Raw genomic sequence first — 22311 nt, forward strand, 5'->3', positions numbered from 1 at the left:
CCCAGCCTGCAGATCTTCCTTGCTTGAGCTGCCTTTGGCTGAAATCAGGCATGGCTCTCTTGGAGCCTCTTCCAAATGGTTTTGGAATGCAAGCAGACTTAACCCCTGTACTGCCGCACAAATTTCCTGGCCTTTGGATAGGAAGGGGCCCATGCCCCAGGTTTGAATCTCCCCAAGTGAGTTGGCTGTTTGAGGTCACTCTTATCCCAGGCACAGGGCTCAGCAAAGAATCTGTGGGAAAGGACAATATGATCTGCATGAGAAAGAAGCTCCTGTGTGGGCCGTACAAATTGTCCATCAGGGTATTGGAGCCCTTCCTGTTTGCCTTTTCCAACCTGGTGCCCTCCAGATGTTTAGTACTTCAAATTGCGCCAGCACAGCCATAATATAGTGTGGCTGATGGGAGTCATCTTAAACATCTGGAAGGTGCCAGGTTGAGGAAGCCTGGCATACAATAAGGGGAGCGGTACTCATGGGCATGAGCGGTACTTCCAAGGAAGCTGAAGATTCAGGGCAGGTAAAAGAAAGTGCTTCATCTAACACAAAGTTAAACTTTGGAGCTCACTCCAATAGGAAGCAGCGATGGCCAGCAACCTAGATGGCTTTAAAGGAGGATTGAACAAATTAATGGAGAATCATGTTATCAGTGGCTACTAGCCATGATGGCTATGCTCTGCCTCCACCGTTGCAGGCAGTAATGCTTCTGAATACAGTGGCTGGAAACCACAGGAGGGGTTTTGTGCTCTTGTGCTCAGGTCCTGTTTGCAGGTTTCCCAATTCAAGAGAAGGGAGAAAGGGAGATTTTGTTGGCAGTTTAGGGAGCCAAGTATCGCTTAGCCTGGCGAGCTGTTAGTCCCACAGCAAGGCTAGCAGGTGTTGTGCATTTTATCTGCTGCAAATGTCCCAGAGTACTGGAATGCCAAAACAGTCTGACTTCCTGAGCCAATTGAGATAAGCCTGGCTCAGATCAGGAGTCCTTGTTTCCCAAGCACACCACCTACTGACTCATTAACTCCTGCCAGTGGGACTAACAAGCCTGGGTTTCGTCACCACAGGCCCCTCTTCAGCCTCATGTTTTCAGTCTCTCCCCCTGCCTGCCTGACAGCTGAATCAATGCTCAGCATCTTTTATCAGGGGTGACGCAGGATGCAAGGAGCATCTTATCTCCTGCCTGGCTTCTGTCAACAGCACAGCCCCAACCTGCAGCTTCTTCAAGGGCCATAATCACGGCTGTCTCAACTTCAAAGGCCTTGTCTCTTTCGTCAAGTTCTTTTAATGAGGCCAGAGTGCTTAACGACTTCATTATACTTCACCCCCCCCCTTGCACTTCCTTGCCTGCCTCTTAAATGTGCACAGAGGTCATTGAAGCAATGGAAAACTCCACTCTGTGTTGAGAAATCCTGATGGAGAAGGGGGTTGGAGGGATTCAGCAAGTGAGCTGCGACACTGAATAAGTTGATAGGATGCGCCAAGAAACCTAACACTGCCAACTTGGAACACCTGTAGAGCTGTATGGACTAATGCCAATGCTGGACAGCTGGTGCCACATAGCGACTGATGCAATTTTATGCGTACTTTAACAGTAAGACCCACTGGGGCTTCCATGTGTACAGGATTGCAGCCTAAGCAACTGAGCTACAAGCCAGCCATTCCTCACTTCAAATGTGACTTCTGCCATGAATGCTTTGTAGGTAGCCTTGGCCTCCCCCATGTTTTATGGCCTACCTTACAAGGGTGGAGTAAGGATTACAGCTAGGTAATGTGTGGGGAACCTTTGCCCCTCCACAGGTGGCTGAACAACTATCATCCCTAGTCATTGACCATGCTGCCCGTGCCTGACGGAAGCGGCTGTTCAGCAACACCTGGAGAGACAAACATCTCCCACCCCTGATCTATATGAAGTCCTTTGGAAACACACTGTAAATGCTTATTTAACATTCAACAGCCTTCCGCAGCCTGATGCCCTCTATTTGGTTTGGACAACAGCGCCCATTGGCTGTGCTGCTTGGGGCTGATAGAGGCTGTAGTCCAAACCAGCTGGGGGGGGGGGATTGGAAAGTTCAGTATATGCCATACCAAGGATGTGCCATTGAACTCCCAGTGTCACAGAAGCACAGAGGAGGGCCTGTATCTCATGGGAGGGAGCATCAGCTGCTTTGCATGCAGGGAGCCCCTAGTTCCATCCCCAGCATCTCCAGTGAAAAAGTCCATTGGCAATCACTGTTGTCTACACTGACTGGCACCAGAGGCTCTGCTTGGACAACTTTGCATCAAGCAAACTTCTTATCGCTTTCCCCACCCCAGTAAGTATAACACAGTCCAGCAGCACCCTGACTACTTCTGGGCAGAGTTCAGCAAGGTGAAGTAGCTACTGAGGATTGGAATAGAAGGCAAAGAAATGTCTGTATGGCTATTGTCCCTATTTCTAAAGAGCCCTTTTTCAGGTCTCCATGCCGGGATGTTTAGGAAGGGACAATCATGCCATCGAAGAAGCGTACTGCCTCACTTTGCTATTTCCAAACAGATTAGGAACATCTACACACACTCAGATCTTGTTGGGCTCCAAATTCCCATGAGCTCCTGCTGCTGGCATGGCTAATAGGGAAAATGAGTGGGAAAGGAGCAAGAAACAAGAAATGGAACACCCCATAGGCTCTACCTTTAAGTATGGAGGCCTAGCTGGGAAAAGCATAGATCCTGTTGGGCCGGAGCTTCTCCAAGATTTGGTGTTTAGTATCAAGCTCTATCAAAAAGACCGGCAGAGAGGAACTGAGAGACAATCAAGCGCCTCGGACGTGAGATCTCCAGGCTGATAGTAGATTAAGACTGATGGACATTTTTGGGGACTGAAACCGGGAAAGGGGGGGTGGAGTTTGGGATTCCAAAGGGTTCATAATTACAATTTATTTTGTTGCTTTTATTTTTTCTTATCATTGTTATGTAAATTGGGAAATTCGTGGAAGGGAACCTTGGTCGGCCTTAGAAAAAATGGTTTAAGAATAAGAACTGATGTATAAGTTCGATGATTAAGTTTGGATAAGGTAAAACTGGATTTTGTAAATGAACTAAACTAAATGAAGATAAGGTTATCAAAAATAAACTGAAGAAAGGGATGAGAAACACTGCAAAATTAATGAATGTTAGAACGATGACGGCTTAGAAGCTAGATGGTTTATAGCAATAATGTTCAAGTTAAAAAAAAAGAAAGGTTAAAACTAAATGAAATTAAGGGAGAGGACTTGCTGAATAAATATTTTGAAATTGGAATACAGAAAGGGGAGGTAGGAGGAGGTCAGCGAAGTAAGGCATAAGAAAATAAGGGATTGAAATTATACTTGTTCTTTTTTGTCTGTGTTTTGTTTGTTTTTCTTTTGTATATAATTTCTGAAACTGCAATAAAAATCTATTTTAAAAAATAGGGAAAATGAGTGTCACAGGCTCCTCATCTCTGAGATCAAAGGATCCACTGACAGGTGATGTGGGGATGGAAGGAGCTGCTTGAGACCCCAAGGAACCACTGGAGACTAGGCAGATGTATAAATAGGACAGATCTTGTATAAAGCAACATTTTTTGTTTTGTTCCTACATTAACATGGCAGCACCTCCAAGCATGTACAGAGCACTCTCCTCATTATTGTCAACTCAGGTCAGAGAGTGTGGCCTTTGTTCTTCCCCATACACCCTTTCTTTATCCCCCCACCTTAGATCTGCTTCTCAGGCTTGCTGTTCGACACCCAGGAGATGACCCTTCTGAGAACAGCTTTTCCCCATCTCTTGCGTCTGAGCCAATATTTGTTCTGAGTGACTTTGGTACAAGCAGTCATTTCCTGCTGGTCACTGGGTCTGGATGGAGGAGGGAGAATGGGGAAGGCTTTGCTGTTTGGTCAGTTAAGGAGTGGTGACTGCATAAGAGAATCAACACAAGAAATGAGTCTTTGGACTCCTTAAAGGCTCACCGCTTTATGGTGGCATCATAAAGCAGGGGTGGGGGAACATCTGTGGACCTCCAGATGTTGTTGGACAACAACTCCCATCTGCCCCAGCCAGCATGGCCAATGGCCAGGGATGGTGATGGGACTTGCAGTGCCATGATCAAAGAGTTTAAAATTATGCATGGCATGGAGAAAGTGGTCTCACAACAGTAGAACTCATGGTCATTCAATGAAATTAAATGCTAAAAGATTAAAGGTAAAGGTAAAGGGACCCCTGACCATTAGGTCCAGTCGTGACCGACTCTGGGGTTGTGCCGCTCATCTCGCCTTATTGGCCGAGGGAGCCAGCGTACAGCTTCCGGGTCATGTGGCCAGCATGACTAAGCCGCTTCTGGCAAACCAGAGCAGCACATGGAAACGCCGTTTACCTTCCCACCGGAGCGGTCCCTATTTATCTACTTGCACTTTGACGTGCTTTCAAACTGCTAGGTTGGCAGGAGCAGGGACTGAGCAACGGGAGCTCACCCCGTCATGGGGATTCGAACCGCCGACCTTCGGATCGGCAAGTCCTAGGCTCTGTGGTTTAACCCACTAGAAGATTAGGACAGATTTAAAAAGTGCTTCTTCACACCGCACATAGTTAAACTATGGAACTCACTGCCACAGGAAGCAGTGATGGCCACCAACCTGAATGGCTTTAAAAAGAGGATTAGGCAAATTCGTGGAGTTTAAGGCTGTCAATGGCTTCTAGCCAATATGACTATGCTGTGCCACCATGGTTGGTCGGAGGCAGTAATGCTTCTGAATATCCATTGCTGGAAACCACAGGGCAAGTACTCTTGTGTTGGGATCCTGCTTAAGGGTTTCCTGCAGACATCTTTGTGCTAGATGCACAAACCATTACACACACACACCGATTCAGAGAAAATGAGTTGCAGGCAATGGAAGCTGAAGGGCCGGGGTGGGGGGTGGAATGCTAAAGGTAGGAATATGGAACTGTCACATTTCCCTGCAGAGCACAAACACACACAAGAAAAAACCAGACCTTTTTTAACAGTAGGCGTTGGCGATGAATCCGCCAAGCAAGAAATGATTGCATTAACGCAGAAATGGGGACAGTCCTTTTCTGATGGGAGAAAGATAACCCCACTCTTGATTGAGTCTGCTCTGAATTGAATTTGCCAGCAAAAACTTTAGTCATCTCACTTTGGGCTAGACATAGATGAGACCTTTTGGCAGGTGCCTGCAAGGCAGATTCTTTTGTCTTTATACCGCCTCTTCACGGAGCAAAACTCTAGAAATGTAACAGTGTCATCAAAGTGAGAAAATGCCATGACGCCTTTAAGAACCAAATGTTCGAATGTGGCACTAGCACCTTTACAGGTCGTGTAGGCTGCACGCGTTGTCTGGCAGGAAGTGGCTAGTGGGCTTTTCTGATGTGGTTGGGGACCTGGGCAAAAAGAGGTGTCATGCTTCCTCTGCCTGCCACCGCTCCGTTGCTCTGATGTCAGAGGGGTCAGCGCAGGCAGCCTGGGGCTCCGTAGCTGGGTGCTAAAAGGAACCTAGGAGGACAATGTTAAAAGGCAGCAAGTGGCCTTTGCTAAATGAGGAGGAAACTTCGCTAGAACCTGCTTAACACATTGCTAGAGTGGTATTCAAAGCTTCTTGACAGAAACTCCTGGCCGTAGGCAGATGGCACCAATTGCTCATTACGTTTGCTATGTATGACAATCGCTGCCTTCACAGGAACAGAGGAAGCTGCCTCAAGTGAAGTCAAACCCACACTTAGTATTGCCTGCACTGGCTGGCAGCAGCTCCCCAAATTTTCTAGGGCAGGCATAGGCAAACTCGGCCCTCCTGACGTTTTGGGACTACAACTCCCGTCATCTCTACCTAACAGGACCAGTGGTCAGGGATGGTGGGAGTTGTAGTCCCAAAACATCTGGAGGACCAAGTTTGCCTATGCCTGTGCTAGGGATTGAACCTAGGATGTTCTGCATGCAAAGCAGCTGCTCTATCACTGAGCTATGGCCCTTCTAATAGGACTGCAGAAGAAGGAAGGCTTCCTTTGTCAAAGGACTCTGAAGCAGGGTGTCTTCACCCTTGCTATTTCCCATCTGTTCTCAAGCATCCCTGTAGCAAGGGGTAGGCAACTGGGCAGTGCTTCAAAGAGAGCCAGTGTGGTGTAGTGGTTAAGAGCGGTAGTCTTGCAATCTGGGGAACCGGGTTCGCGTCTCTGCTCCTCCACATGTAGCTGCTGGGTGACCTTGGGCTAGTCACACTTCTTTGAAGTCTCTCAGCCCCACTCACCTCACAGAGTGTTTGTTGTGGGGGAGGAAGGGAAAGGAGAATGTTAACTGCTTTGAGACTCCTTAGGGTAGTGATAAAGTGGGATATCAAATCCAAACTCTTCTTCTTCTTCTGGGGAGGGGGTGGGAAGGCAGGTGTCTTCAATGAAACCCCGATACCCTACTTCCTGACTCCCTCCAGTTTTAGCAATATCTTACTTACTTACTTTCTTATTTTGTATACCACCCTTAGTCTGAAAATCACAGGGCAGTTCACAACATAAAAATACAAAATGAGAACACAAAATACAGAATAAAACAAAAAGAAGCCAATCCAGAAGGATATCTTGGTTGATGGTATCTGAAGCCTCTGAGAGGCCAAAGAGAATTAACAGGGGCACATTTCCCCTAGCTCTCTCCTGACATGCGTCATCATACAGGGCAACCAAAGCAGCTTCTGTGCCAAAACCGGCCCTGAACCCAGACTGAAATGGATCTAGAAAATCATGTCACTCTGTAGCTTTTTCCAAGCAAGAGTTAAAGCAGACATCACAAAAAGGCAATGGAGACTGTCCCCCTCTGTCCCCTCCATAATCGCAGCACTGCTTCCACCTTTTAAAAAGGTGCACCTGCACCTTTTAAAAAGGTGTTTGGAGGGGCCATAGTCCAGTAGATTAGAGCACGTGCTTTGCATGCAGAAGGTACCAGGTTCAATCCCCTGCATTCCCAGCTCTGTCTGAGCTAGTAGAGCATGAGACTCTTAATCTCAGGGTTGTGGGTTTGAGCCCCATGTTGGGTAAAAGTTTTCTGCATTGCAGGGGGTTGGACTAGATGACCCTCGTGGTCCTTCCAGCACTACAATACTATGATTCTATGAAACCCTGGAGGGCTACTGCTGCCGGTCAGCGAACATTATATTAATTCACTTATGGAACTTGCAAACTGCCCTTCATTAAAACAGATCCCAGGCTGGTTCACAAAGATCCTCTTAAGGCATCAATGCAACACATTATGTTAAACATTATGAAACTGACATCCAAAACAAACTGATTGACATTTCTAAAAAAATCCTCATAAAGAAGAAAGCAGAATACAGCCATTCATAACCTAAGGATCTTAATAAGGCCAACTAAATCCCACCAAAGGCTGGGGTAAATTGTCCTGATGGTCTGACTTGATATAGGCCCATTTCCTCTGCTCCTAAAAATTAACCACTGGCCTTTGGCATATATTTGAAATGAAAAACAAAGCTCTCTTCCCCTGCCCCAGCCTGCCTGGGAAAACCAGTAGCAGAAGGCAGTCAAGAAGGAGCAAGATCACATAATTGTCTGTTTTCTCAACTGATCCTCCAGCAAGCAAACTGCAGGAGGAGGAATTCTGAGACACAATGGCCAGGTGAGTAAGTTTATGGGGCTGAGCTCTTCCCGATAATGCTTATCTCACCCCCATCCCACTGCCATGCTTCAAAGGGGTTTGCAAATATCTCCTAAGCCCCAGAGATCTCCCAGTGAAGCAATGGGGCAGGGGGTGGGGTGGGGAGGTGGTGACAGAGGATAAGCAGGCCCAGGGTAGAAAGAAGGCCTCCATCTGACTCGGCCAAGATTGGGTCTGCATTTTACAAGCTAAAGCCCAAGGAGGCAGGAGAGGAGAATTGATCACCATCCCTGAAAAATTAAGAGTGTTCAGGGCTTAGCTTGAGCCAGCATGCAGCCCAAAAAAGATTATGTGTAGCCTCTGAGCATGTGCAGTGTACCATTTCTACACACATTTCTGTCCATCCTGACAAGCAAGGGGCCTGATCCAAGTTCAAGGGCACATTCCAGACAGGCAAAAACACTTAAGCAGGATGTGAACCTGGGCCAGTGAGGGGCATGACTTCAGAAGGCTAGACGGAAAGCTCTGTAGGGCCACATTCGCTTCCCACTGCTGCTGTAGGGAGATGGGATGTGGCTGTTTGGAGTGAACAGGAATGAAGTGTGAGTGGGGCAGGGCAGGCACCTCCAAACTGCACCTGGCTCATTCCCTGTCCTCAGAAGAGATGTGCCCAGAAGGGTGAGACTCTGCTAGTCTGTTGTAGCAAAATTCAAAAGGAACATTGTGGCATCTTAAAAACACACCAGTTTCATTATGGAAGAGTGGTCACTTTTGTTCGCTGCATTAATGATGTCCTCAGCTGGCAGATGTATCTACGCCTGCATAGACAGATATAAGACCAGCCTTCTAGAACCTGGTGCCCTCCACTGTTTGGAGGACAACTCTCCTCACCCCCAGCTAGCATGGCCACACCTCCAAAAGGGCCCTGGGAGTCTTTTGAGAGAGGTCTTGCTTGCTTCTTGTGCCATATGCACACTTCTTTTATCCTGCTGACACTTTTGTCAGCATTCAAATAGACTCTGCAGATTTTCGAATCCACACAAAACCTGCCCCTTTCCATAGGCGCCGACTCCATGGGGCTTGAGGGGGCCCGAGCCCCCTCAAAAATTCGTTTGGGGGGGCTCAGCCCCCCCAATAATCTCGGGCGGCGGTGGGCGCGTCCGCGGCTTTTATACGGCGCCCGTGCACCGCCGACGCTGTGGCTGCCCGAGCCCGAGCCTGAGCCTGAGCCCGATCCGGAGCCCGACCCCGAGCCCGACCCGGAGCCCGAGCCCGACCCGGAGCCCGAGCCCGAGCCCGACCCGGAGCCCGAGCCCGAGCCTGAGCCTGAGCCCGAGCCCAAGCCCGTCAGTCAGTCAGTCAGTCAGTCAGTCAGGAAGGAGAAATGGGGAGGGAGACGAGGGAGGAAAATTGCGCGCAGGGTGAAGAAAGGAGAAGGGCGAACGAGACGAGCTTCCAACCCCAAAAAGGGCTGGAAGACTGGGAGGATGCAGGATCAGGAAAGAAAGCGACGCCTTCCCCGCCCGCGACGTCGCCCGCTTGGCGCAGGGCCGCTCCGCAGCCGCAGAGGACAGCTGCGCGGCTAGCAAGGTGCGCCGCGTAGAGCGCGGCCCTTGTGTGGCCCGGTGGCCAGGCAAGCTCGGGCGGGGACCCCCATGCAAATCTAAGACGGAGAAGAGGGCAGAGCAAAGGGGGTCCCTTCCCCAACCTCCGGCTCTGAGACTTCCCTGCGCCCCAGAAAAGCGAAAGGATTTTCTCTCTTTTTTATATATATAAATATTTTATTAAGTTTTCAAATACAAAGTTAGAAACATACACTGAAGAAAAAAGTAAAAGAACAAGAAAAAGAAAAAAAGAAAAAGAAGAAAAGAAAACCAACCATTCAACACATTTTTTATATAACTAACTGGACTTCCTCGCATCTCCCTTACCCTGCATTCTTTATAATAAAGATATCAGCAAATTATTACCTTGTTTCGTACCTTATTTTGTACTTTTCAAATACTATACCTCTAAATTTAACATACTTTTCATCAGTTACTTATATCTTAAATTAAACATAGTATTACCTTAGATTTTGACCTTTTCTTACATAAAATATAATTTCCTGTTTCCCAAATCTAATTGCTGAAGCTATAGTTTCCGAATCATGTAAATTTTTAACATTCATACAACTTATATTGTTTTTGTAAATAGTCCTTAAATTTTTTCCAGTCCTCTTCCGTTGTTTCTTCTCCCAAATCTCGGATTCTGCCAGTCATTTCAGCCAGTTCCATGTAGTCCATCAATTGCGTCTGCCACTCTTCCAGTGTGGGCAAATCTTGTGTCTTCCAATATTTTGCGATAAGTATTCTTGCTGCTGTAGTTGCATACATAAAGAAAGTTCTATCCTTCTTTAACACTTTCTGGCCAACAATGCCCAAGAGGAAGGCCTCTGGTTTCTTGGGAAAGGTATACTTAAATACCTTTTTTAACTCATTATAGATCATTTCCCAGAAGGCCTTCACTTTTGGACAAGTCCACCAGAGGTGAAAGAATGTCCCTTCAGCCTCCTTACATTTCCAACATTTATTATCAGACAGGTGATATATTTTTGCAAGCTTGACTGGGGTCATGTACCACCTATAAATCATTTTCATAATATTTTCCTTCAAGGCATTACATGCCGTGAATTTCATTCCGGTGGTCCATAACCTTTCCCAGTCCTCAAACATGATGTTATACCCAATATCCTGAGCCCATTTTATCATGGCTGATTTGACTGTCTCATCCTGAGTGATTTTCTCTTCAACCTGCCCTCCATCCTCTTGCAGAAAACTCTTTGCCTGCCCTGCCCGTATCTCGTTTTTGCTTTTTAATTCCACACACGCACCCTTCGGACTTCGTGGCAATCGGGCGCGCGGGTACGTTTCCTAAGAGAGTGAGGACCCCCGCCTCCTCCCCACTTGCTCCCTCGCCAGCCAGCCAGCCGCGCGCCCTAGCCGGAGAGCCCCGGCCGTCCCCGTCGCGCAATCAGCTGGATCTCCCTTCAGCAGGCCGTGCTCACAACTCGGCCCAGGGACCCCCAGCAGCGGATCTCCGGCTCAGCTGAAGAATCCGGCAACAAGCCCCCTCCTCCCCAATCGCTCCACCGAAATACGCTCCAAAACCCCCCAGATAGGCTGCTGGCCGCCAAGTCTAGTGGCGCCCTGAGCGAGGGTCTCTCCCCAACACCGCCACCTCGAACTGCGTTCTCCCGGCTACCCGAGCGAACCAGCGGCAGGACCCCGGTATGGGCCCCCCCAATATTTTTTATAAGTCGGCGCCCCTGCCCCTTTCCCCAAAATAAATCTACTCACTCAAGTGGGATAAGTGCACAGACAACGGCAGCTGCTTTGGGAAACAAAACCCCTCTTGCCTGCTTTGTGAAGGGCTGTGGTTCAATGGCTAGAGTATCTGCTTTGCTGGCAGATGGTCCCTGGTTCAATCCCCTCTCCAGAATCTCCAGGTAGGGCTAGAAAAAATTCCTTGCTTGACAACCTGGGAAGCCGTTGCCAGTCAGTGTAGACCAGGGGTCAGCAATCTTTTCCAGCTGTGGGCCGGCCCACCGTCCCTCAGACCATGTGGTGGGCCGGACTATATGAGGGGGGGGAGATGAAGGAATTCCTATGCCCCTCAAATAACCCAGAGGTGCATTTTAAATAAAAGGACACATTCTACTCATGTAAAATCACGCTGATTCCCGGACTGCATCCGGCCCCGGGGGCCTTAGGTTGCCTACCCATGGTGTAGACAATACCGAGCCAATGCTCTGGTACACGTAGCCTATACTGTATTCTTGTGCCTCTGAATAACCATTGCTGGGGTAATTTGGAGAGACTCTTCTTGCCCTCCTGCCCTGTTTGTGGGCTCCTGGTTGTCGCCTAGGCTTGTGAAAGCCTGGATGGGCTTTTGCTCTGACCCAGCAGGGCTCTACTTCAGACGTGGCAGATAAAGCCCCGCTGCTGTGCTGAGCGAGCCCTGGACTACTGCCCTGACTGCACCGTACCGTGTAGGGACCAAGGGGCCGACGTGCTTTTCATTTAAGCGAGGGGTGGCGGGAGAAGCTGTCCTCGCCTAGCCGGAGTTTGGACACCTTAACCTTGGAAGCTAGCGGGAGGATTCAAGGTGATCCCCTCCTCTGCCCCGAGCGAGCCCGCCGCGGGGCTTCCCCGGCGTCGTGGTCGCGGCCGCCCCTTGGGCTTTGCACCTGCCGCGGGGAGGGCGGCCCCGACGGAGGCGGCCAAGGACGGCCCCTCGGCCGGCGGTTGGCTCGGCGGGAAGCCCATGCTAATGAGCCCGCGGGTTTATTGCACCTGCCCGGTCGGCTCGCTCCGCCGGGACTCTCCGCTCGCCATGCCGCGCTCCTTCTTGGTCAAGAAGCCCTCCAGCACTCGCGTCCCCAACTACGGCCAGCTGGAGACGCGCCGCCAAGGTAAGGAAGGGCGAAATGGTTTGCGCCCAGGGCGCACGGCGCGCTTTGGAAAGCTAAGCGGCAGTGAGCGCGCTGCCCACGACGGGTCCTTCCAGCTTTCCCTTCTCGCAGCTCTCCTCGAGCGCTTTTCCTTGCCCCGACCCCCTGTCTATGGAGTGGGCTGTCTCCCTTCCCTCTCCACATTTTTATCTCCGACCGGCTTCCTTTTGCGCTTCAAACTCCGAGCGGCGCGCTCTTGCGCTTGTTTACTCAGAAGGCAGCTCCGCAGGGGCTTTGTCCCAATTACGCCCGCCTAGGTTGCGTGATGGGGACTGGTTTTTAGAGTCCTTTTTGCTGCTTAAAGTGCGCTTGGAAATAGGAAACTAATTTGCAGCACAAAGTAAGTTCCTTTGACTCTCTAGTAAGTGTGTTTCAGACTGTGGCCTTCGTTTTTACCCGGCTGCTTTTTTCTTAACGTGTTGGGGAGGGGGCCCGCGCGCGGTTTTTAAAAGGGGTTTATTTCCCCTCACCCACCCCATCTGAGTTCTCAAGTACTGTATAATAAATACATTAGGGTTGCTTTTTAAAAAAAAAATGAAGTTAATCTAGCAGCGATTATTTCTCCATTCTATCTCACATTTCTATGTATGCAATTGCCGTTATTCCTTGTAGAATGGAAAATGCCCATAGGCAGCTTGGAGGGAAAATATACAGTTTTAAAAATAATACGAATGTAACATCGTAGGCCAAATATCAACAGCCAGACCTCACTCAACAAGAAAGCCTGAATAAATGCAACATTTAAATTCAGAAAGAGGAATCTAAATCTACGAAATTAAAGCCAACAGTGGAGAGAATATGTTAACCCCAGGACACTAAAAAGTGTTTCTGCTGTAAATACTGTTAAACTGCTAAGATTATTTTTAAAAGAAAATGGGTGGGGAGTGCCTAATATTTGCCCAGCCCCAGAAATCCATAGAGTGGATGCCAGGGCAAAAGGAGGTTTTCCTTCTCGCTGCCAGACACACTTCAGTACATGATTATACGAGAATGTCTACTTGGTGAGTTTCGGAGTCATTTATCCTGTACCTTTGTCACATCAAAATAGCTTCCCTGGGCGTGTGGTGTAGTTGGCTACGTGGTGTCAAAAGTTTCCACACAGCTAGTGGCATCTATTGGCAACTGAACGTTCTGTATTGTGCATAAATAAGACGCATGGAAAGGTTGGGCAACATGTCACAGCATTGGTGTGAAAAACCTGCTGTGCTGTCATGGGGTGAGGTGGGGGCTGTTCCCAGGGTCCTCCTTGTGGTAAAGTGTGATGTGTAAAAGGGGGCCTGGAGGGCAGATTTCACTCAAACAGCAACTTTTCCAGGTTAGGTAGCCAGGGTCCCTCTACCCTTGCATTGAACCCTTTTGTACACAGATAAAGAATGCCAAGATTAGGAGGTGGCATGCAGATATTTTAAAAATGCCAAGTGTTGCCTCTTTGGGACAGGATAGTATTTGCTTTATGGTATTCATAAGGGTGAGCTCAATAATAATCTCGTGAGCGTCTTGGCACTTCAACGCAAGGCTCAAATGTGGATCCCCCACCCCCTTACACACTTCTTGGAAGCTCATTTTGCAAAATGAAACTTATTAAGTTAACCACTATGGCAACATGGTTGCAACAGGTAGCATCTCTCTGAATGCATTCTATTATATGTTTTATTTGTTAAAAATAATGCTTCCAGGTTACCTTGGGGTCTGGTGTACTGATTCCAGTGCTTGATACATGGCACTGTGGGCAAATTGTGTTTCTGCGGTGTTTGCACCCGTATGACGCGTGTTTTACTGGAACTGTGTGTACACCGCATGTGCATATTGCAGTGTTTTGAGTGCATAATGCAAAATGTTTGAGTGAGGCAGCCTCGAGGAGAGACTTCTATGCAACTGTTTATAATACTGGAAAGGAGTTTAATTAAACTATGGAACTCACTACCACAAGAGGCAGTGATGGGCAACAACCTAGACAGCTTTAAAACAGGATTAGACAAATTAATGGAGGAAGGAAAGGCTATCAATGGCTACCAGCCATGATGACTATCCTCTGCCTCCACAATTGGAAGCAGCAAAGTTTCTGAATGCCAGCTACTGGAAGCCACAGGAGTGGAGAAGGCTCTTGTGCTTGGATCCTGCTGAGGGGCTTCATGGAGGCATCTGGGTGGCCACTGTGGGAACAGGATGCTGGACTAGATGGACCATTGGCCTGATCCTGCAGGCTCTTCTTATATTCTTATGCTTCTTTGTTAAAACCAACTATTTTATTTACTTCTTTTTCTATATCACCCTTCAGGAACAAAAATACAGTAGATTATATTTTCTAAAAGAATCTCAATAAAACAATTGCAAATTATTAAAAACTAGCGATCCAACAGCAACGACACAGAATGATACAATCACAAGGGCCAGGCCACGAAGTCGGATCCAACAACACAATTAATTTCTGTAAGCCAAGATACAAAGAGGCCTGTTTGAAAAGTTCCAGGTATGGAGCCTGCCTAACATTTCATGCCTGCCTGTTTGCCAGCCTGACATCCTTCTCTGGTGGGCATCTGAACCGGGCTTCAGACACAGGGAATGAACAATTTTCCAAAATATGAAGGGTAGGCATGTTGTCTGGTTTCTGAGGAACAATGGCTGCTTTTTATTTACTTGTTTTGTGTGTCTCCCCCCAGAATCCAGTGGATTGTGCCACTCCTGGAGAGGGGCAGCATTCCCTATCCTCAGTCAAGATGGCACGCCTTGTCCGGCAGCCCCCTATGAAGCTGGTAGCCTCTGGGACCACAATTCTGCCATTGCCTGCCTGTCCCCGCCTCTCCCACAGAGCAGTGAAGCCAAAGGGGAGCCCACATCGAGCTCCCAAGTGGGTTCTGGGAGCAGCCCTGGAGGAAGCTGGGGCTCTGCCACCCCTCTGCGTGATAACCAGAACAACCTCAATCTCCCGTTGGCATTCAGCCTGTTCCAAAGGAGGACTCCCAACCTGGGCAGCCCAGCAGAGGGAAATGGAGACAAACTGCAGGGGCCACAAGGCATAGCTGCTGACCCCCTGGAGACGTTTGAGTGTCCGGACTGCCGCAAGGCCTACAGCACCTTCTCAGGCCTGGCCCGACACAGGCAGCAGCGCTGCAAGCTGCAGGCAACCACGGCAAGGAAGTATTTCAACTGCAAGCACTGCGACAAGGAGTACGCCAGCCTGGGCGCCCTCAAGATGCACATCCGCACCCACACGCTGCCTTGTATGTGCAAGATCTGTGGTAAAGCCTTCTCCCGGCCCTGGCTGCTGCAGGGGCATATCCGGACACACACAGGTAGGGGGCAACCTTGAGGAAGGGGGCAAATGTGCATGGAAAAGAAGGGAGAGAAAGGTGGGGGGAGGTTTGGAGAACACTTGCATTTTGGTGTGGCTGGGGGGAACTGTTGGGCCCTCACACTCTGCTGTGATAAATGTTGCCTCTGATGTTGGTGCAAGGAGGTTCTATTTATTTCTTCTACTTGCTATTCATTATTTATTGAATGTAATTCCTCCCCAAGGACCCTAGGGCAGCATGCAGGTACACTATTTAAAAACAAAGCAGAAAGATTCTAAAACAGTTGAAACATTTTGAAAACAATTAAAATTAAAAACAGTTTCAGTTAAAAGCATTTTCCAAAAGCAATTGCCGTTAAAGACATTATTCTATCCAACGATCACAAGGTTGCCAGGAATACTATTTTTCAGCCTGCAAATGCCTTGGTATGTTTTCAAATTCTTCCTGAAGTTAGTAATGATGGAGACAGCCGTACTTTACTAGGGAGGGCATTCTACAACTAGGGAACCATCACTGAAAAGACCCTGTCATGGGTCAATGCCAACCGGGCAGCCTCACCTGCCTGTTGTAGGATCCAAGTTGGTTGGCACTGTATATAGGCCACCCAATTCCAAATTTTATCCTCCCAGTAACCCTATATGGAAGGCAAGAGTGAGTTGGTCAGTGACCCAAGCTCACCCAATGAGCTTCACTAGGTCTCCCTTGTCCGGGTCTGAGATTCTAACCATTCCACCAGCCTTCTCCTGAAATGCACTCTGCGCATGTTCAGAGAGGCACTCATCTTGTTAAGTCACCTGAACCAGCGCTCAACTCTGGATTTGTAAATGGGTTCTGGGCCGAAGCTGGAGTGAACCTCAACCTTAATTAAGCTCTGACTTAATTGGGATGGATAACTCGGGGTGTTCTTTTTCATAGCATTGTCCACCTATTTTCTCAGTGTGCAAGTGGAATTTGCTATACAAAGAAACACGTACAAGAGCCTTTGCCTCACTGTTTTTGAAAATTCCTGTTAAATTGAACCTCCCCCTCCAGAGGCAGTGTACCTCTGAATACCAGTTGCTGGGGGAACAAACCGCAACTGCAAGCTGTTGCTACCAGGACTTGCTTTGTCCCTCCACTACCTGGCTGGCTACTTCTGGGAACAGACTGTTAGGCTGGAGGGTTCTTTGCTCTGATCCAGCAGGGCACTTTTTATGATTCACTGGGCAGAAGTGTATAAAGGGGAAAGGTCACCCAAGAGCAGCTGAGAACTGTTATGCTGGAGGGAACCTCATTCCAATCCAGCTGAGCCCGTCAGATGTTTTTATGTAAATACTGCGTCAGACTTGCATGAATAACTCCAGTGTAGGGCATTGCCACTGAAGTTGTTCACGGCACAAGCTACGACTGAACAGCTGTGAGCCAGTGTGGCGTAGTGGTTAGAGTGTTGGGCTAAGACCTGGGAGACCAGGGTTCAAATCCCCACTCAGCTATGAAGCTCACTGGGTGACCTTGGGCCAGTCACTGTCTCTCAGCCTAAGCCCCCTCACAGGGTGGTTCTTTTGAGGATAAAATGAGGAGGAAAAGGAGACCTATGTATGTCAACCTGAGCTCACTGGATGAAGGAAGGTGGAACATAATTGTAAAAATAAATATGTAAAGACTTTTCCTGGCCCCGTGAGATTGGACCCCTGCTATTATTAGATTTCTGCTTCATTTGTTTTTTTAATCTCTGTTTTTATGATACTGTTTTTATGTCTGGGTTTTTGTAAGCTGTTTGGGTTTTTTTTTAAATAGTAAGCAGTTTAGCAATGTGTTTTCAATCAAAAATTTATAATAAAATAAAGTTTATTGTGAGAGAAAGTCACTGTGTCAAGCCCATCTTTGTTTTATATCAGGAATGGGAGGCCCAGTGGCTTCCAGATATTGTTAGACTCCAACTCCCATCAGCCCCAGCCATCATGGCCAATGGTTGGGGATGATGGAACAGGAGAGCTGTGCAGTGGCCTGAGAAAGAACAGTTAGTGGATACCCTAGCTGCCATCCTTGGGACCCCTGGAAAACTCACAAAGGCTGCTAAGCTTTGGGGCTGGATATGAGCCATGCAGCTGATTGAGTGCTGAATGAGAGGCAGTCTGAGGAAGCTCTGTCAAGCCCATAGATGCAAACCAAGGGTGAGACATGAGGGTGAGGTCAGCAGGTTCCAGGAACCCTCTTGGTTGTCCGATTTTGGAGGGGAGTGATCTGTGAGTTTGTTTGAGCCCTTGGTAAGAGCCAGGGTGGATGGGTGGAGTCCCAGGTGAGAGCCAGGAGGCTGCGAGGTTTTCATTGAGGAGATTGTGCCAGAAGGAAAAGGGAGAGGGAGAGAGATTAGATAGATAGATAGATAGATAGATAGATAGATAGATAGATAGATAGATAGATGGTTATATTGTGTATTTTTGTAACATTTACTGCTCTAGTTTCCCGTACTAAAGTGGTATAGAAATGGTCTAAATCAGGGGTCAGCAAACTTTTTCAGCAGGGGGCCGGTCTACTGTCCCTCAGGCCTTGTGGGGGGCTGGACTACATTTTGTGGGGGGGGGGGGTGAACAAATTCCTATGCCCCACAAATAACCCAGAGATGCATTTTAAATAAAAGGACACATTCTACTCATGTAAAAACATGCTGATTCCTGGACCGTCCACAGGCCGGGTTTAGAAAGTGATTGGGCCGGATCTGGCCCCTGGGCCTTAGTTTGCCTACCCATGGTTGAAATAAATAAAATGATGGGAGGGCCACAGGTTCTCCATCCTTGGGTACAGCCAGTGTGGTGTAATGGTTAGAGCATTGGACTAGGACCTGGGAGATCAGAGTTTGAATCCCCACTCAGCCATGAAGCTGGCTGGGCCAGCTGGACTACTGCAATGTACTGGGGGGGGGGGCTGCCCTTGGACCTGGTTTGGAAGCTCCAGCTCTGGTGCAGAATGTGCTGGCCAGGTGGGGCATCTAGATGACAACATGTGACTGTTGCTACAGCATCTTCACTGGCTGCCCATCTACTACCAAACCAGGTTCAAGGTCTTACAACAGCCCTGGCATTGCCTGCTCATCTGTCTTTCTTTCTGGCCTCCCTTTCCAGGTGAAAAGCCCTACGCCTGTTCGCACTGCAGCCGAGCCTTTGCCGACCGCTCCAACCTCCGCGCCCACCTGCAGACCCATTCCGACATCAAGAAATACCAGTGCCACACCTGCCTGAAGACCTTCTCCCGGATGTCCCTGCTCCTGAGGCATGAGGAGACGGCCTGCTGCCCTGCTGCAACCTGAGAGCCATGCTGAGCTTGGCTGGCTACCTGGAAAACGTAACCTGAGACCACTTGTGGAGGTTAGGAGGAGAGCCCCGGACTACTGAAGATCTGCAGCAGTGGAGCCTGGAGTCGCGTCCTGCAGCAGAAGTTGGGTGTGTTTTCCTCTTCTTCTGATTCAGATTCTGCAACTGGGTGGTACCCACCACACCAAAGAGTGTGTGGCTTGACCTCTTGGTTGCAGCAAGATCTAGGTGCATCTCAGTTTAGGAAACAGAAAGGTATATGGCCCCATTCCTCTTGTGTGTTTTGAAAAAAAACAGCAAAGGGGCCTCCATATTAGGCTGGTGTTAAATCCCCTGGAGTTCTTCTGCAAATGTGTCTCTGCCTCCTATTGTGCTGTCGTTGATCCATCCAAATGGTGTCATTTGCATGCTGGTGGTGCATCCCCTTAGCTGCTAGCCTGCTTGGTCACTAGGGAGTTGAGGTGGCCTCTCAATTTCTGCATTGCTCTCTGGGATGGTCTCAGGAGAAAACCCAGGACAAGAGATCCTCTGCCTGAGTCCACTTTTGGGTCTTTTGCATGAAAGGGATTTTAAGCTCCCCATTCTTGGATGACTGTTATCGGGGTGTCCTGCATTCTTCCAGCTCCCCACCGCAGTTGCTTTGTGAGGACCTTCCCGTTTCCAGAAGCTTGCCTTCTGGTCTCCCAAATTTCCAAAAGAGAGCAGGGAATGATGCCAGACTGGGCCTCCCCAGCTGCAATGGCTAAATAGTGATGGCTTCTCAAGCGCCTGTGGTGGGAGATCTGCTGTGACTCCTGCTCATCTGATCCAAGGTCTGTTTCCAGGGACGTCATACCAATCAGTGTTTCCTGGGAGTACGGAGGCCTGGAGTGACCTTCAGCTGCCGCAATTTACAGCTCCTCTTCCTTCCTCTGCCCAGCTTTCCCTTTTAAGCTTGAGTGGGTTTCCACGAACACTGAAGCTTTTGTAAAGAATAATCCACCTGGGCTTGGCAGATCCTCAACACCACCCATTTAAATCTGTTCCCGTGAGGAAATTTGTTGGTTGTTGTTTTCCAAGCTACTGGGTTGTATCCAGTATTGATCATACTGGGTAGACTCATTTAAATTAATGGGCATGACTATCCTAGATTTGTTACTTTCAGTGGGTCAGCGCTGAGTAAAACATGATTGGCTACACTTCATTCCTTTTATCTCTGCAAGCCACATTCTCTTACTGCTTTCCCCTCAGCTTAATAACTCCTTAATGCACTTTAACCTCCTGCTTAAACTGCACAGCTGGAGGCAGTGTTGCTTCTGAATACCAGTTGCTGGAAACCACAGGAAGGGAAGTGCTCTCTTCAGCTCAGGTCCTGCTTCCCACAGACATCTGGTTGGCCACTGTGAGGACAGGATGCTGACCTAGATGGGCCACTGGCCTGATCCAGCAGGCTCTTCTTATGTTCTGCCTGCTGTTGAAGGGGTGATGCAACAGGGGAGACAGTAGCAAGGGTGTCCCTTGTGTTCATGTGTACATTACCAAAAGCAAGGCCTGTACCACCCTTCCTAACTGCGACTCTGCGGTAAAAAGAGACTATCCCCTGCTCCCAAGGAGGCAGAGCAAAGAATTCTGGATTAGCCTCATAGAGATTCACCTTCCTTGAACCTTTGGGGTGGGGTTGTGGAGGAGGGGAGCTACAGAACAGTGACTTGGCATTGCTAAAAGTAAAAAAAACTGCTGCTGTTTCTCTCTGTTTTCTGTACATTTTTTGTTGTTCCTTTGGGTTTGGAGAGCGCCTCATGACACCCCCACCTCCCCAAGAAAGCCCAATAAAACTATTCCAAATAATTTCAGTGACACCATTTTTCATTGAATGTGTTCCTTATTATTGTGCTGCTAATCAGGAATGCTCTTCTTACACCTTCCACTATTTCACCAATGAGAAAGGGGACATGACTTGCTACACCCCTATTCTCATGAGACTAATAAATGCCCAAGCCTTCTACGGCTTTAGCATCCACATTGTTGAAAGACTCAACTGTGGACCCCTCCAGACTGGTGGTGTTGTTTTTTGCAATATGTCATTGATGCATTGATCAATGGCTTATACTGGACCATCCACACATCATCCAGCTTTCTGAAGCCTTGGCGAGCAGCTGCCTGTCAGTGTAGACAATACTGAGCTAGTTGGGCCAGTGGCCCGAGTCTGTATAAGGCAGCTTTCTGTGTTCCCAGGCAAAGTTCATTCTTTCATGCATCCTCGCATCCATTGCTCATGTCTTCCCAGTGGTCTGCGTCTTTTCTTTTCTATTTGAGCATCTCTTTCTCTCTCCCGAGAATGGGCTATTAAGAGGAAGGAGAGGCTCGCTGGAGCAATGATGTCAGCCTGGCAAAGCCACGTTAATATTTATAATTTGGGCAATGGGGACGAGGACAACATTCTCCTTCACCGGAGTACGTAAATAGGGTGCGGAGTTGCCTAAAGGAAACTGCGTTGTAAACGGGCCCTTCTATTTTCAGCCCCCAAGTGGCTAAATACGGTCGTTCCACCTGTCCGTCCGAGGGCCAGAGCAGGAAAGAATGTTGTGGGGTCTAAAATAAGCTCAAATGTTTCCTCTCTTCTTCATGTGGCAGATGGAAAGTGCTGATAAATATAGTGCAGGGCTGCCGGGCCGGTGGGGGGTCCAGGCAGACGGCCAGCCACCAATCCGCTGAGCTGGGCCAAAGGAGGGAGTGTTGAGCTGGAATGAATGGGTGAGTTTTTCCACTCGTCCCTGGCTGCGTTGAGCTGGAAAGTGTACCTGATGCTCTCGCCTGCTCTTTTGTCCACTAGCTTTTCTGACAGGGCTGGGGCCTCCTCGGGTCAAGAGGGAAACTGTTTTAGCCACCCCATAAACACACACAGTCAAGACAAAGCAAAGAAATGGCAGCTATTTTTCTGCATTATTGCTCGTTTTACTTATATCCCACCTTACCCTCCAAGGAGCTCATTACATGGTTCTTTTCCTCCGCTTTTCATCTTCACAACCCTGTGAGGGCAGGTTAGGCTGAGAGATGGAGACTGGCCCAAGGCCACACCCAGGGAGCTTCATGACTGAGTGGGGATTCGAACCCTGGTCTCTTAGCTTGTAGTCTAACACTCTAACCTTACATCACACTGTTTCTCAAAATGTTATCCTCACAGGGCCTCCTAAACGCACCTAGGTAATGAACCCATGGCACAACCGTCATACAATTGGAAGGGTCATCCAGTCCAACCCCCTGCAATGCAGGAATCTCAACTAGAGCATCCATGGCAGATGCCCATCCAACCACTCCTTAAAAGCTTCCAAGGAAGGCGAGGCCACAACTTCTTGTGGGCGTCTGTTCCACTGTCAAACAGCTCTTAACTGTTGGAAAGTTATTCTGCCATTTCCTTGCCATTTTGAGTGAAGTCCCAGGTTGAGACCCAGAGGTACCCCAGAACCTTGCAAAGGATGAGGATGGAGTGGAACAGCGAGAACGATGGAAGTCACACACCAACCAGCCACATGTCCTTTCTCACTACCACTTAAGAGAATTTAGGTTTGCCCAATATAAATCACTGCTGTTTTGTAGAACATTGCACTGTTCAAAATGATTTGTTGTTTATGGGATGAATTATCTGTAGTCAGGCCATTGCTA

The 22311-nt window shown here is 48.5% G+C and overlaps 1 protein-coding gene and 1 long non-coding RNA gene across 3 annotated transcripts in view; one reads left to right on the top strand and one right to left on the bottom strand.

Moving 5' to 3' along the window:
• LOC310711683 overlaps positions 1 to 22311 on the bottom strand; it is a 30215-nt gene that overhangs the window by 3384 nt on the left and 4520 nt on the right. The gene's annotated exons all lie outside the window — the stretch shown is intronic.
• Positions 11913 to 20496, top strand: SNAI3 (snail family transcriptional repressor 3). 2 transcript variants are annotated; one of them, XR_014528549.1, is made up of 4 exons: positions 11913 to 12047; positions 14747 to 15379; positions 18481 to 20201; positions 20241 to 20496. XR_014528549.1 is itself a non-coding variant. In XM_083513790.1 (3 exons), the coding sequence occupies exons 1-3, from the start codon at positions 11969 to 11971 to the stop codon at positions 18663 to 18665; spliced, it is 897 nt and encodes a 298-aa protein (XP_083369916.1). In that variant the 5' UTR covers positions 11931 to 11968; the 3' UTR covers positions 18666 to 20496. The 2 variants fall into 2 exon arrangements, 1 of the variants encoding a protein (XP_083369916.1); XM_083513790.1 differs by having other exon boundaries at positions 11931 to 12047; positions 18481 to 20496.

Source organism: Podarcis liolepis (genome assembly GCF_965112155.1).
Source record: "Podarcis liolepis genome assembly, chromosome: 7".
Classification (NCBI taxonomy): Eukaryota; Metazoa; Chordata; class Lepidosauria; order Squamata; family Lacertidae; genus Podarcis; species Podarcis liolepis.

Bases quoted from the DNA above. Each gene is read 5' to 3' on its own strand.
- SNAI3 (XM_083513790.1), top strand. From the start codon at position 11,969: ATGCCGCGCTCCTTCTTGGTCAAGAAGCCCTCCAGCACTCGCGTCCCC. The intron at 12,048-14,746 runs GTAAGGAAGGGC...GTCTCCCCCCAG, and splicing joins GCTGGAGACGCGCCGCCAAG to AATCCAGTGGATTGTGCCAC. The intron at 15,380-18,480 runs GTAGGGGGCAAC...CTCCCTTTCCAG, and splicing joins GCATATCCGGACACACACAG to GTGAAAAGCCCTACGCCTGT.